General features: G+C 48.9%; 1 protein-coding gene across 7 annotated transcripts in view; it reads left to right on the forward strand.

The window, feature by feature from the left end:
• Nucleotides 1–15,332, forward strand: part of LOC127586590 (neuroligin-1-like) — a 235,439-nt gene that overhangs the window by 136,760 nt on the left and 83,347 nt on the right. For 3 of the 7 annotated variants that reach the window (XM_052044672.1, XM_052044673.1, XM_052044674.1), the window contains one exon: nt 13,647–13,745. The exons of the other annotated variants lie outside the window; for them this stretch is intronic. In XM_052044672.1, the coding sequence (XP_051900632.1) occupies nt 13,647–13,745 (99 nt within the window). The remainder of the gene's footprint in view (nt 1–13,646; nt 13,746–15,332) is intronic. 7 annotated transcript variants of the gene reach the window in all.

Raw genomic sequence — 15,332 nt, forward strand, 5'->3', positions numbered from 1 at the left:
CCATCCAGCACAGGACACTCCTCTTGACCTCTCTGGATCACCATTGCTGGTTTCTCCTGCTCCCCTAATCCTGGCCACTACTGACTTCTGTTCTTGGCCAATCTGGGATTGCATCCCTGACCATTGGATCTGTGGTCTGAACAGCCTCAGTGATCGATTAACCCAGATCTCTGTGGCCAAACCAGTTCAATGTTCCTGCCCATTCCAGATCTCCAGTGTTGGCTCATCTCATTCTTGTTCTTGACTCTCCAGACCTCTCCTCATGGTTACTCTGGACCTCTATTCCTGACCAATCCCAATCTCTACCCCTGAAAAAAAAATCCAGATCTCTGTTCCTTGCTAACCCGCATCTCAGTTCCTGGCCAATCCAGAACTCCGTTACTAATCAATTGGCATCTACCCTGCTGGCCAATGTACATCCATGTTCCTCATCAATCCAGGTGGCTGTTCCTATTTCTCCCGATCTCTTCTCCTAGCCAATCCAAATACCTGCTCCTGCCCAAACAAGATGAATATCCGTGACAAATCCAGATTGATGTCCACGTCCAATCCAGGTCTCCATTCCTGTATAATCCGGTTCCATTTTCTCTGCCTTGCCAGATCTGCTGTCTAACCCATGCTAGATCTCCATACTTGACCAATCCTGACCCGTATCCCTGGACAATCCCGACCTCAGTTCCATGCCATTCCTGATCTCTGTTCTGGTCCACTTTGGCTCTCTAATCCTAGCCAATCCAAACGTGTGTTCCTGCCTACTCCCTACCCTTGATCCTGCCCAATCGAGAGCTCTGTTCTTGGCCAGTACAAGGCTCTGGCACTGGCCATTTGAGACTACCATTACTGGACAATGGGGATCCCTCCAGACCACTGTCCCTGGCCAGTCCAGCTCTTCGTTCTTGACCAATTCAGATGTGTATCCCTGGCTAAAACAGAACTTAGTTGTTGACCAATCGAGAGCAATGTCTCTGGGCATTCCAAATACCTGCCCCTGATCAATACTCATCTCTGATCCCGGCCACTCCAGATCTCTGTCCCCATCCCAGACAGATCGCCATTGTTGTTCAATCAATAACTTTGTGCCTGGTCAACTCAAACCTTAATCCCTGGAGAACCGGGCTTCCTTTCCTGGACTTTTCTAGAGATTGTTGCAGCAACTCCAGATCTCTGTTGTTGGCCAACGGTGTTCTGTGTTCCTGCCCAAACTAGACCTTCCCTCCTGGCCAGTCCAGATCTCCATTCCTGGATAATCCAGCTCTCCTTTCTCTGCCTCATCACAGTTCTCTTCTCGACCAGTCTCGATCTCTGTGCCTGACCAATCCTGATCTTTCTTTATTATTGGCCAATGAGGTTCTCTGTTCCTGGCTAATCCAGATGTTTGTTATTTCTCAGTTCCTGGCCAATCCAGATGTTTGCTATTGGCCAATGGGGGTTCTCTGTTCCTGGCCAGTCCAGATGTTTGTTATCGGCCAATGAGATTCTCTGTTTCTGGCCAATCCAGATGTTTATTATTGGCCAATGAGGTTCTCAGTTCCTGGCTAATCCAGATCTTTGCTCCTTGACGATTGGAACTACTTTCAGCCACTTACTCCGACATAGTTTGGCCATCCACTGTATTACTCTTCATGGGATGCTGTTGTACACACATTAGCTGCTGTGACTACATTCAGAAGCATTCCCTTGGCCGTGCAGTGCTTTGGAACATCATGAGGTTGCCGAAGGTGCAGGAGAAGACAGGTTGGGTTTCCTTCACCGCTACAGATTGAACTTCATCCCTCCCGGTGGCTGCCAATTGGTTCTTCAGCCCTCAGCACGCTACGTCTTCAGTTCACTTGGAGGCACTGCAGGGGAGTACTGCCAGCTAAGCCTACATTGGGTCCGCCCTGACTGTGCGCCACTTCCCTTCCTGCCCTCCCATGGACCCTTATGACTTCCAAGGTTGGTCAAACTCCGGAGGGCTTCCTCTAGCTATATCCACATAACTTCAGCCTGATCATGCAGCAAAACGTAGGACGTGTTCACCAGCTCTGAAGGAACAAGTAAGCCCAAAAGAATATGTAACAATGAGATCGAAACTCCGGAGAGTTGAGGCCCTTACTCCTACCGCTGTCTGTAAGGAGTTTGTACGTTCTCCCCGTGTCTGCATGGGTTTCCTCCGGGTGCTCCAGTTTCCTCCCACATTCCAAAGACGTACGGGTTAGGAAGTTGTGGGCTATGTTGGTGCTGGAAGCATGGCGACACTTGCGGGCTGCCCCCAGAACACTCTACACAAAAGCTGCATTTCACTATGTGTTTCAATATACATGTGACTGATAAAGATACCTTATCTTAACTTCTCCTTGTTAGACAATCCTGGCCTCAAAAGTCGAACCCGGTGAATAATCTGACTGGTAAGATTAGTAAAACCCCCATAATCTACTCCGACCGTTTAAAAATCCCAGTTTAGGCCGGACTTCCATGCAGTTCCGGTCGGAAGGATGTGGTTATGCTGGAGAGAGGGTGCAGGGGAGGTTCATCGGGATGTTGCCTGGATTGGAGGACTTCAGTTATGGGGAGAGGTCAGACAGGCTGGGCTTGTTTTCCTGGAGCGAAGGAAGCCGAGGGGTGACCTGTTAGAGGTGTATAAGATTACGAGAGGCATAGATAGGGTAGATAGTCAGAATCTCGTTCCCGTGGTAGGTGATTCAATAACAAAGAGGGCGCAGGTTTAAGGTAGAGAAGAAGGAGATTTAAAGGGGGGATCTCAGGAGAAAGTTTTTTTACACAGAGAGGGGTTGATATCTGGAATGGGCTGGTGCTGGAATCAGATACAATCTCTACGTTTAAGAGGTATTTAGACAGACACTTGAGCAGCCAAGGCACATTTTGCAGACAAATGGGATTGGTGTAGATGGGTGAAAAAGGTCGGCATGGACATGGTGGGCCGAAGGGCCTGTTGCTGTGCTGTAGCACTCTGTGACTGCCTCTGTGGCATCAGGCTCCCCAGGAGATATCCAGTGGGATCCAACACTCCCTGAAACTTCTGCTGGTTCTGTTCCCTGCACTGCCTTTAAACTTGAGCACAAAAGAAACATAGAACATTACAGCACAGTACAGGCCCTTCGGCCCACAATGTTGTGCCGACATTTTATCCTGCTCTAAGATCTATCTAACCCTTCCCTCCCACATAGCCCTCCATTTCTCTATCATTCATGTATCTAAGAGTCTCTTAAATGTCCCTAATGTATCTGCCCCCACAACCTCTGCTGGCAGTGTGTTCCACGCACCCACCACTCTGTGTAAAAAACTTACCCCTGACGTCCCCCTTATATCTTCCTCCAATCACCTTATCACCCTGGGAAAAAGTCTCTGACTGTTCACTCGATCTATGCCTCTCATCACCTGTGGAGGGAAAGGGATGGTCGACGTTTCGGGTTGAGATCCCCCCTACAGATGCTGCCCGAGCCGCTAAGTTCCTCCAGCAGTTTGTTGTTTTACCCCAGATTCCAGCATCGGTAGCCTCTCGCCCTTAGAATTTACCAGGTTACCATGTAACATGTTTTTAAGAAGTGGAGTTGGTAATTGGTTTATTATTGTCACATGTACCGAGATTCAGTGAAAATCTTCTGTCTGCGGTTCCTATTTGGGTTCAGTTCCCCAATATCAAATGGTTCATATCGGGGTTCATTCCCCCAATATCAAACGGTTCCTATTGGGGTTCATTCCCCCAATATCAAACGGTTCCTATTGGGGTTCATTCCCCCAATATCAAACGGTTCCTATTGGGGTTCATTCCCCCAATATCAAACGGTTCCTATTGGGGTTCATTCCCCCAATATCAAACGGTTCCTATTGGGGTTCATTCCCCCAATATCAAATGGTTCATATCGGGGTTCATTCCCCCAATATCAAATGGTTCATATTGGGGTTCATTCCCCCAATATCAAACGGTTCCTATTGGGGTTCAGTCCCCCAATATCAAATGGTTCATATCGGGGTTCATTCCCCCAATATCAAACGGTTCCTATTGGGGTTCAGTCCCCCAATATCAAATGGTTCATATCGGGGTTCATTCCCCCAATATCAAATGGTTCCTATTGGGGTTCAGTCCCCCAATATCAAATGGTTCATATCGGGGTTCATTCCCCCAATATCAAATGGTTCCTATTGGGGTTCAGTCCCCCAATATCAAATGGTTCATATCGGGGTTCATTCCCCCAATATCAAATGGTTCATATCGGGGTTCATTCCCCCAATATCAAATGGTTCCTATTGGGGTTCAGCCCCCCAATATCAAACGGTTCCTTTTGGGGTTCAATCCCCCAATATCAAACGGTTCCTATTGGGGTTCAGTCCCCCAATATCAAATGGTTCATATCGGGGTTCATTCCCCCAATATCAAACGGTTCCTATTGGGGTTCAGTCCCCCAATATCAAATGGTTCATATCAGGGTTCATTCCCCCAATATCAAATGGTTCCTATTGGGGTTCATTCCCCCAATATCAAATGGTTCCTATTGGGGTTCATTCCCCCAATATCAAACGGTTCCTATTGGGGTTCAGTCCCCCAATATCGAATGGTTCCTACTGGGGTTTAGTCCCCACATAAAACGGTTCATGTTGAAGTTCAGTTCTGCAATATAAAACATTTCCTGTTCTGGTTCAGTCCCCACAGTGGATCGGTTATCAATGGCATTAAGTCCCCATTTTAAAATAGTTACTGATGCCAACGGCACCAGTTATAAAATCATTCAGGCTTCACTATAAAATGGTCAGTAACGGGCAATCGTCCCCACTGGTGCCAGTAGGGTTCAGACCTCTCTGTAAAACAGCTCCTCACGGGCTCCATCCCTGGTTAGATCAGTCGGTGTGTCCTGACCACATCCCTCTCTCCACTGGGCTGCAGTTTGTTCTGTAAATCAGTTTCGAAAGGCTTTGAATCCGCTTTCTAAAATGGACGTGAATGAGTCTGAATCCCCACTGTTAAATGGTTCCTAATGGATTTCACTCCCCACGGTTAAATGTTTCCTAATGGGCTTTAATCGACACAGTGAAATGTGCCGATTGGGTTTCAATCAATACAGGATAAATCTCTCCTAATTATTTCCAATCCTCACTATCACACTTACTCAGGGATTTCATTCCATGCTGTACAGTAATTCCTGATGGGATTATGTGAACACTATTAAACCGTTCCTTCTACATTTCATTCCACTATAGATTACAGCTGCCATTACTATACAATCGAAGGTACAAATTAGTTCACTCTCACCATCACATTTCTCTGCATTGTCCCACTCACAGAGAGATACAGCACGGAGACAGGCCCTTCGGCCCACCGAGTCCGTACTGACCGTCAACCACCCACTTACACCGATTTTATTCCCCCCACACTCTCATCAACTCCCCCCCCCCCAGATTCTAACCCCTCACCCACACATTAGAGGGGGCGATTCACAGCGGCTGATTAACCCACCGACCCCGCACGTCGTTGGGATGTGGGAGGGAACCGGAGCACCCGGGGGGGGGGGAACCCCCACGGTCACAGGGAGAACGTGCGCACACACACACACGTGTGCACATACACACGTGTGCACACACGTAGCGCCGGAGGCTGGGATTGAACCCGGGTCTCTGGGGCTGAGAAACAGCAGTACTACCCGCTGCGCCAATGGGCCACCAAACTGTTTGTTAGTTTGTCTTGAAACCCATTAGGAACTTGTCACTGTTAATTAAAAATATAAAAATATAAGTGTTGAAGCTGTCTTTATGAAAGGGTTTCTGCTGGAGAGACTTGCTCCAAGTTGCCTCTTCAAACACTCCATGGTACAGCTGCGGTTAGATATGGAGTTCACTCCGCCCTGTCCTGTCACACAATCCAGGGCCATGACAGCATCTGAAGAACAACGCATTGTGCCTTTCCTTTTGAAGACACCAATGCTCTCCCGGCACAGCTGGTGGAACCACTGCCTCCCAGCTCCAGAGACCTGGGTTTGATCCCGACCACCGGTGCTGTGTGTGTGTGTGTGTGTGTGTGTGTGTGGTTTTTATGTGTTCTCCCTGTGACTGCATCCCAAAGATGGGCAGGTCAGTGGGTTAATTCACCTCTCTGAAGTGTGTGGGTGAGGGGTAGATCGTGGAGGGATTTGGAATTAGTTTATTATTGTCACATGTGCCGAGGTACAGCAGAAAACTTTGTTTTGCATGCCATCCATCAGATCAATTCATTACACAGTGCATTGAGGTGGTACAAGGTAAAGCAATAACAGAATGCAGAATAAAGTGCCACAGTTACAGAGAAAGTGCAGTGCAGGCAGACAATAAGGTGCAAGGGCCACGACGAGGTGGATTGTGAGGTCAAGAGTCCAGTTGACGGGAATGTGAGGAGAATAAAATGGGATCGGTGTACGGTGAGTGTACAAGATACAAGATATTTATTTGTCACATGTACATCGAAACACACAGTGAATTATGTCTTTTTGCGTTGCTAAGAATGTTTTGGGGGTAGCCCGGTGCAGACACGATGGAATTTCAATTCACAATGTAGACTGGTTTGTAACGATTGTCAGTTCCCACTCTAAGGTGATTCCTGATGGGGTTTTAGCCCACTCCATCCAACTGTACCTGTTAGCATTCAATCAATACCATATACATCTCTCCTAATTATTTCCAATCCTCACTATCACACACTAGATAAGATCTCTTTGTTAGTCACATGTACATCGAAACACACAGTGAAATGCATCTTTTGCGTCGAGTGTTCTGGGGGCAGCCCGCAAGTGTCGCCACAGTTCCGGCGCCAACATAACATGCCCACAACTTCTTAACCCGTACGTCTTTGGAATGTGGGAGGAACCCAGAGCACCCGGAGGGAACCCACGCAGGCACACGGGGAGAATGTACAAACTCCTTACAGACAGCGGCAGGAATTGTACCTGGGTCGCTGGCGCTGTAATGGCGTCACGCTAACCTCTACACTACCGTGGGGATTGGGTTTCATTCCATGCTGTACAACAACTCTAGATTGGATTCAATCAGCAATATTAAACTGTTCCTAAAACTCATCTTTAAGATCCTTCCCAGACAGCAAACATCACCTTTTCTCGGATGTCTTCTGTGGAGAGATTCACCCTGGGGATCCAACATCAAACAGTACAGGCCCTTCGGCCCACTATGTTGTGCTGAACTAGTTAAGATAGTGACACCTAATCCCTTCAACCTGCACATGGTCCATATCCCTCCATTCTCTGCACATCCATGTGCCTATCTAAGAGCCCCTTAAATGCCTCAGTTGTATCTGCCTTCACCCCCACCCCTGGCAGCACATTCCAGGCACCCACCACTCTCTGTGTAAAACTTGTCCCGCACATCACCTTTGAACTTTTTTGCTCTCAAATGCATGCCCTCTAGTATTAGACACTTCAACCCTAGGAGAAAGATACTGGCTGTCTATGCCTCTATCTATGCCTCTCATAATTTTATAAACTTCTCAGGTCTCCCCTCAGCCTCCGATGCTCCAGAGAAAACAACCAAAGTTTGTCCAGCCCCTCCTTATAGCTCCTGCTCTCTAATCTGGGCAGCGTTCTGGTGAACCTCTTGACAGTCTCCACATCCTTCCTATAATGGGGGCGACCAGAACTGAATGCAATACTCCAGATGCGGCTGAACCAGAGTTTTATAAAGCTGCCCCATGACTTCCCGATTCCTGAACTTAATTCCTCAACCAATGAAGGCAAGCATGCCATACGCCTTCTTTACCACACTATCAACTTGCGCGGCCGCTTTCAGGGAGCTGTGGACTTGGACCCCAGGTTCCTTCTGCATATCTATTCATCAATAGAGTCTCATCAGCAAAGTATTGTTTTATTTGGAGAATATACCATTGGGGTTTTAGTATAGCGTAACGCTATTATGGTGCCAGCGACCCGGGTTTAATTCCTGCCGCTGTCTGTAAGGAGTTTGTACGTTCTCCCCGTGTCTGCGTGGGTTTCCTCCGGGTGCTCCGGTTTCCTCCCACATTCCAAAGACGTACGGGTTAGGAAGTTGTGGGCGTGCTATGTTGGCGCCGGAAGCGTGGCGACACTTGTGGGCTGCCCCCAGAACACTCTGCACAAAAAGATGCATTTCACTGTGTGTTTCGATGCACATATGACTAATAAAGATATTTCCATTTTATTTTCCAGTAGACATTTCATGGAAAGTTGGCGGTAAATATATCAGCACGGATAGACAGTTATGGTCTTTTTCCCAGAGCAGGGGAATCTAAAACCAGAGAGCATAGGAATTGGAATTGGTTTATTACTGTCACATGTACCAAGATACAGTGAAAAGCTTTTGTTTTGCATACCATCCAGACAGATTATTCAATGCATAAGTACGTCGAGGTCGTAAAAAGAAAACGGAATGCAGAATAAAGTGTTACAGTTACAGAGAAAGTGCAGTGCAGGCAGACAATAAGATGCAAGGGCCACAACAAGGTAGACTGGGAGATCAAGAGTTCATCTTCCAGCGTGTGAGAGGTCCGTTCAAGAGTCTGATAACAGCAGGATAGAAGCCTTCCTTAAGTCTGGTGGTACGTGCTCTCAGGCTTTTGGATATTGGAAGGGGATAGATTTAAAGGGGATCTGGGGGGCAAGTTTTTCACTCAGAGGGTGGTGGGTATATGGAATGAGCTGCCAGGTACATGGATAGGAAAGGTTTAGAGGGATATGGGCCAAATGTGGGCAAGTGGGACTAGCTTAGGAAGACAGATAGGCAACATGGATGAGTTGGACCGAAGGGCCTGTTTCTATAGCTCTGGAGGTCTGGCTAACAGGTAGGGAGCAGTGGGTGAGGATAAAGGGTCCCCTTCAGGATGGTCGCCTGTGACCAGTGGCTACCAAGAGGGATCAGTGCTGGGCCACCAACTGCTTACAATGTACGTTAACAACTCACGAGGACAGAAGTGATATCACAAAAATAGACAGGAAAATGGCTGCAAGGAGGGTGCAAGTACTTAACAGGGAGATATTGTTAGGTTAGGTTAGGTAAGTGGGCAAAGATCTAGTAAATGGAGTATAGTTCAGGGAAATGTGGTGTTGTTTACTTCAGAAGGTAGAACAAAAGAATAGACCGTTATTTAAATGGGGAAAAATGGTTGATTGCCCATTGTACATGTGAGAGAGAGTTGCAGGGGTACAGGGGAATATTACTCAGGCTCTTGAGTCCTGGACAGGCCCTGGGGAGTGCTGTAGAACAGAGGGACTGAGAACTACAAGGACATGGTCCCCTGAAAGTGGCGTCACAGGTAGACAGGGCGGTGAAGAAGGCGTTTGGCAGGCTGGCCTTCATCAGTCAGGGCATTGAGTATAGCACTGTTAGAGTCACACAAGACTTTAGCAAGACCGCACTTGGAGTATTGGAGACAGTTTTGGTCACCCTGACATCATTAAAGAGCGCAGAGGAGATTCACGAGGATGTTGCCAGGACTCATCAGCCTGAGTTATAGGGAGAGGTTGGGCAGGCTGGGACTTTATTCCTTGGAACGTAGGTGACTGAGGGGTGACCTTATAGAGCTGAGGGCTATAGATGGGGTGAACAGTCTTTTTCTCAGGGAAGAGGAACTAAAAACTAGAGGGCATAGGTTTAAGGTGACAGGAGAGAGATTTAATAAGAACCTGAGGGGCAACTTTTTCATGGTCTGTATATGGAAGGAGCTGCCAGAGGAAGTGGTTGAGGCAGGTACATTAACAACATTTAAAAGACACTTGGACAGGTACATGGATAGGAAAGGTTTGGAGGGATATGGGCCAAAGTTGGGCAAATGGGACTGGCTTGGTGGGCACCGTGGTTGGCATGGACAAGTTGGGCTGAAGGTCCTGTCTCCGTGCTGTGTGACTCTATGATGGGATTGCACCACTGGTAAACAATGGGCCAAATGGCCTCTTGTGATCTGTATAAATCAAGGAGCAGAGTGAGGGCGAATCAGAGGGACTGGGGGTGGGAAGGGCAGTGCGCTGAGGGCAACGTTGATGATGAGGAGATCCGGGGATCTTCACTCACCCTTCAAGTAGCTCTGAAGGGACTCGTTGAGGCTTAAAGCTTGGAGGAAACCCAACAACACCTTCCCGAGGGGGCCAGACTCGAGGGCAGAGAGGGAGAGAGAGAGAATGAGAACAGGCCCTTTGGCCCACCGAGTCCATGCCAGCCATCAACCACCCATTCACACTGATCCCATTTTATTCTCCCCACATTCCCACCAACTCCCACCAACCACCCCCCCCCCGCCCCGGATTCTACCCCTCACCCACACGCTAGGGGGGCAATTCACAGCGGCCGACTAACCCACTGACCCCGCACGTCGTTGGGATGTGGGAGGGATGAGAAAAAGACTGGGATCAGTGTAAATGGCCGGTTGATGGTCAGCATGGACTGGCGGGCTGAAGGGCCTGTTCCTGTGCTGTGTGGTTCCCAGGGTCCCTTTCAATATCTTATCGTCCCGCTGGCTGCTCAACTGTTCCCCTGATCCTGTCGGGAACAACACACACACACACACACACACACGCACACGTGCACACAGACACACACACATGTGCGCATGCACACACACAGACACACGCACAAGCACACACACGTACAGACAGACACGCACACACAGACAAACATACCGGCACACGTACACAAAACACATATGGACACACACACACGGACACACACACACAAAACACACAGATACACACACAAAACACACACGGACACACACAAAACACACACGGGCGCGCGTGCGCGTGCACACACACACACACACACTCCTCCAGTAATCAGCTGAATTTTACAACCTATTTGTCCTCCTTAAGTAACACCAATCTAGGTTTTCTTGAGTCATTTAGACACTGGCAGTTTCAAAAATAATTCCCAGTAAATGACAGCTGTTAGAAATAAAATGTACCTTCTGCTTTGTGGGTGTACAACATTGTACTATTTGGTGATCATAAAAATAACTGCAGATGCTGGAAACCCGAACTAAAAACAAGAGTGCTGGAAACACTCAGCAGGTCAGGCAGCATCTGTGGGGAGGGAAACAGAGTCAACGTCTCAGGTCTGGGACTCGTCAGAACTGGGGAAGAGAGAAGACAAGTTACTTCAGGAGACACAGAGATTCTGCAGATGCTGGAATCTGGAGCAACACACAGAAAGTGCTGGAGGGACTCAGCAGGTCAGGCAGCATCCGTGGAGGGAAATGAACAGTTGACGTTTCGGGCCGAGACCCTTCACCAGGACTGGAAAGGAAGAGGGCAGAGGCCAGAATAAGAAGGTGGGAGGAGGGGGAGGAGAACACATGGGCAGGGGATGGGTGAGTTCAGGTGAGAGGGGGAAGGTAGGTTGGGGGGGGGGAAGATGTGATAAACTGAGAGGTGACGGGTAGAAGAGGCAAAGGGCTGAAGGAGGAGGAATCCGGTGGGAGAGGACAGTGGACCATGGAGTAAAGGATAGGGGGAGGGGAGGAGAGGAGATGGACAGGTGAAAAACACGGTGATGCTGGAGGAACTCAGCAGGCCAGGCAGCATCCGTGGAGAAAAGCAGGCGGTCAACATTCTGGGTCAGGACCCTTCTTCAGGACTGAAGATAGGAAAAGGGGAAGCCCAATATACAGGAGAGAAAGGCAGGGCAGTGATGGGTGGACAAAAGAGGGAAGGCGGGGTGGGCTCTCCAGTAAGGGTGTCTTTAAGTGTGTCAGGGGGATATTTGAAATACTGAAGGCCATTCAGCCCTGAACCTTTTGACTAGACAATGGCTGATCTGTAATTTAACCCTTTCTACCTTTAACCAACCTCAGGGAGGCAGGATGAATTAAGTACACAACTCTCATCTCCAATGTTCAAATGCAATATTTAGCACAGTGGCACAGCGGGTAAGGCCGCTGTCTCGCAGCGCCAGAGATCCGGGTTCGATCCCGACCTCCGGCCCTGTGTGTGTGAGTGAGAGAGGGAGAGAGAGAGACATACAGAGAGAGAGAAAGAGAGAGAGAGAGAGAGAGACACACACACACACACACACACACACAGAGAGATAGAGGGAGAGACGGAGAGACAGAGAGAGAGACACACACACAGACAGAGAGACACAAGGACAGAGAGAGAGAGAAAGAGAAAGAGAATGACACACACACGCACAGAGACAGAGAGAGGTCTGCATGTTCTCCCTGTAACCACGTGGGCTTCCCCCGGGTGCTCCGGTTCCCTCCCACATCCCAACGACATGTGGGGTCGGTGGGTTAATTGACCCTAGTGTATGGGTGAGGGTATAATCTGGGAGCAAGTTGTAGGGAATGTGGAAGAGTGAAACAGGATTGGTGTGAAAGGGTGATTGGAAGTTCAGCACAGACCCGGTAGGACAAAGGGCCTGTTTCTGTGCTGTTCAACTCTCTGAGATGTTGTTTGATTCATTAAATTGGGTAAATTTGTTTATTATTGTCACATGTACTGAAGTACAGTGAAAAACTTTGTTTTGCATGCCATCCACACAGATCATTTTATTACATCGGTACATTGAGGGAAAAGCAATAACGGAATGCAGAATAAGGTGTTACAGTTACAGAGAAAGTGCAGTGCAGGCAGACGATAAGGTGCAAGGGCCACGACAAGGTAGATTGTGAGGTCAAGAACCCATCTTATCGTACTACGCGACCGTTTAATAGACTTACAATAGAAGCTGTCCTTGAGCCTGGTGGTACGTGCTTTCAGCGTCAATTATACCAAGAGATTGGTGATGTGCTCAACTAATCGGGTCTCCAGCCAGCCCATGCCCCATCATTCCAAACTAATCCATTGAAGATCGTTTCCAAACCTGCCCCTTTCCATGTCCGTCTCTGCCTGGCTAAGTTGAGATCAGTTCAGACTTGGTCTGACAAATAGCTGAGGAGCCAATTATGAGGCCGCAGAGGTCAGTGTTATCTGGAGAGTATCCGGTGCGGGTGGACGGCCAGCATTCTGTGCAGTTGGCCAGGACAAGGAGAGTGGAGGACAAAGTCGAAGTCGAGTTTATTGTTGGTGCAAGCCCATGTGTGCACGGGTGCAATGAAAACCTTACTTGCAGCAGCATCACAGGCACAGAGCATCAGATACACAACACTCACAAGGAAAACATAAATTATACAAAATTATACAAGAAAGAACACAATTAGAACAAAAAGTCTTTTATAGTGCAAAGTGGTCCCAGTGTTGCTATACTGAGGTAGTGATTAGGGTTGTGCAGGTTGGTTCAAGGACCGAATGGTTGAAGGGAAGTAGCTGTTCCTGAACCTGGTGGTGTGGGGACTTCAGGCTTCTGTACCTCCTGCCCGATGGGAGCTGCGAGAAGACAGCACGGCCCGGATGGCGGGGGGATCCTTGATGGTGGATGTTGCCTTCTTGAGGCAGCGCCTCCTGTAGATACTCCCGATGGTGGGGAGGGATGTGCCCGTGATGTATTGGGCAGGGTCCACTGCTCTCTGCAGCTCCTGTGTGTTGGAACTGCCGTCCCAGACCGTGATGCAACCAGTCAGGATACTTTCGACAGTACACCTGTAGAAGTTTGTTGGAGTGTCTGGTAGAGTGAAGTGCGGGCGGGGAGGCGGGGGAGGGAGGGGGAAAGAGTGTTGTTTTCTTTATTTTTCACTCTTCTTCAGTTTTCTCCCTCTCTTCCCTTTTCAGACCCACTTCCTCTGCTGCACAGAAAGAGTCCTGGTTGGAGCCAACCAGCTCGCAGCTTTGACTCCAGCTCATCTAGTCAGCTACTCCACAGCCAACCAAGTACGCTGTTTGGTTCCAAAGTCTCTTTTTCTTTTCCGACGGTCCAGCTGCCTCTCACTGCAGCGGCTGGCGCTGGGGAGGGGGTGGTGTGGTCTCAAGCGGTGCCTTCATTCGCAGTGTAACTGGTCTGTTCGTGGGGCAGGGTGAGTGGGAGGGGCGTGGGGTTTGGGTCAGGGGCACTGGGCTGTCCTGCGGTCTAGATGGGGGATGGGGAGAGACATTGAGGGCCATGGTGCGTGCTTGGGAAACTATCCGATGCCAGGCAGGGTGGCAGGGTAGAGCCTCGCCTACATCCCACCCAGGGGTGTCAGACAAGAATTGTCACCCTCATCAATAACAGCCACCCGAGGATCAAGCAGATGGTCCAGCCGTTAGACCTATTTTCCTTCTATTCTAAGAAAGCTCACCAGCACCTCTACTTCCTCAGAAGGTTAAGGAAATTCGGCATGTCCCTGATGACCCTCACCAATTTTTACAGATGCATCACAGAAAGCAGCCTATCCGGATGCATCCCGGCTTGGTACAGCAACTGCTCTGCCCAGGACCGCAAGAAACTAGTTGTGGACACAGCCCAGTCCATCACGCAAACCAGCCTCCCCTCCGTTAACTCCGTCTACACTTCCCGCTGCCTCGGGAAAGCAGCCGACATAATCAAGGGCCCCTCCCACCCCAGACATTCTCTCTTCTCCCCTCTCCCGTTGGGCAGAAGGTACAAAAGCCTGAGAACACGTACCACCAGGCTCGAGAACACGTACCACCAGGCTCAAGAACAACTTCTATCCCACTGTTGAACGTACGCTAAAAGATGAACTCTTGACCTCACAATCTACCTCGTCGTGGCCCTTGCACCTTATTGTCTGCCTGCACTGCGCTTTCTCTGTAACTGTAACGCTATATTCTGCATTCTGTTCTCCTTTTTACTACCTTGATGTACTTATGTACGGAATGATCTGTCTGGACGGCATGCAGACAGAAGCTTTTCACTGTGTCTTGGTACATGTGACAATAATAAACGAAAACTAATATATATCCTTACGGCATGGAAGGAGGCCTTTTGGCCCATCGAGTCTGTGCTTGCTCTCGGAGCAATCCCATCTGTTCCATTCTCCCACTTATTTCCCTATAACCTAACAGTCCACACGGACCATCAACCACCCAATCCCATTTTATTCTCTCCACACTCCCATCAACTCGCCTCAGATTCTTCCCCTCATCCTCACACACGGGGCCCTCGGTTATCTCCCGTTTCCATTAATGATCGGCAACGCGGGCAGAGTGTGGGGTGTTCAGGTTTACCAATGGCATGAAAGTAGTTGGGAGGGCATGCTGTGATTAAGGATGTCAGGACCCTGTGGATGGATTGAGCCAGCGGGTGAAAATATGGGGAAGTGCAAAGTCATGCCCATTAGTTTCAGATTCAGATTGAATGTCAGTTTCAGACTCAGATTCGGGTGAGTTTATTGTCATATACGCCAGGCTGCAATGAAATTCTTCGCTTGCGTGAATCTCACAATGTAAACAGTGTCCATGGTAATAAATACAATAAATACAACGGTGAGTGCAAAACAACAGAATGTAGAGCGTAGA

The sequence above is a fragment of the Pristis pectinata genome, chromosome 37, assembly GCF_009764475.1.
Source record: "Pristis pectinata isolate sPriPec2 chromosome 37, sPriPec2.1.pri, whole genome shotgun sequence".
Taxonomy (NCBI): Eukaryota; Metazoa; Chordata; class Chondrichthyes; order Rhinopristiformes; family Pristidae; genus Pristis; species Pristis pectinata.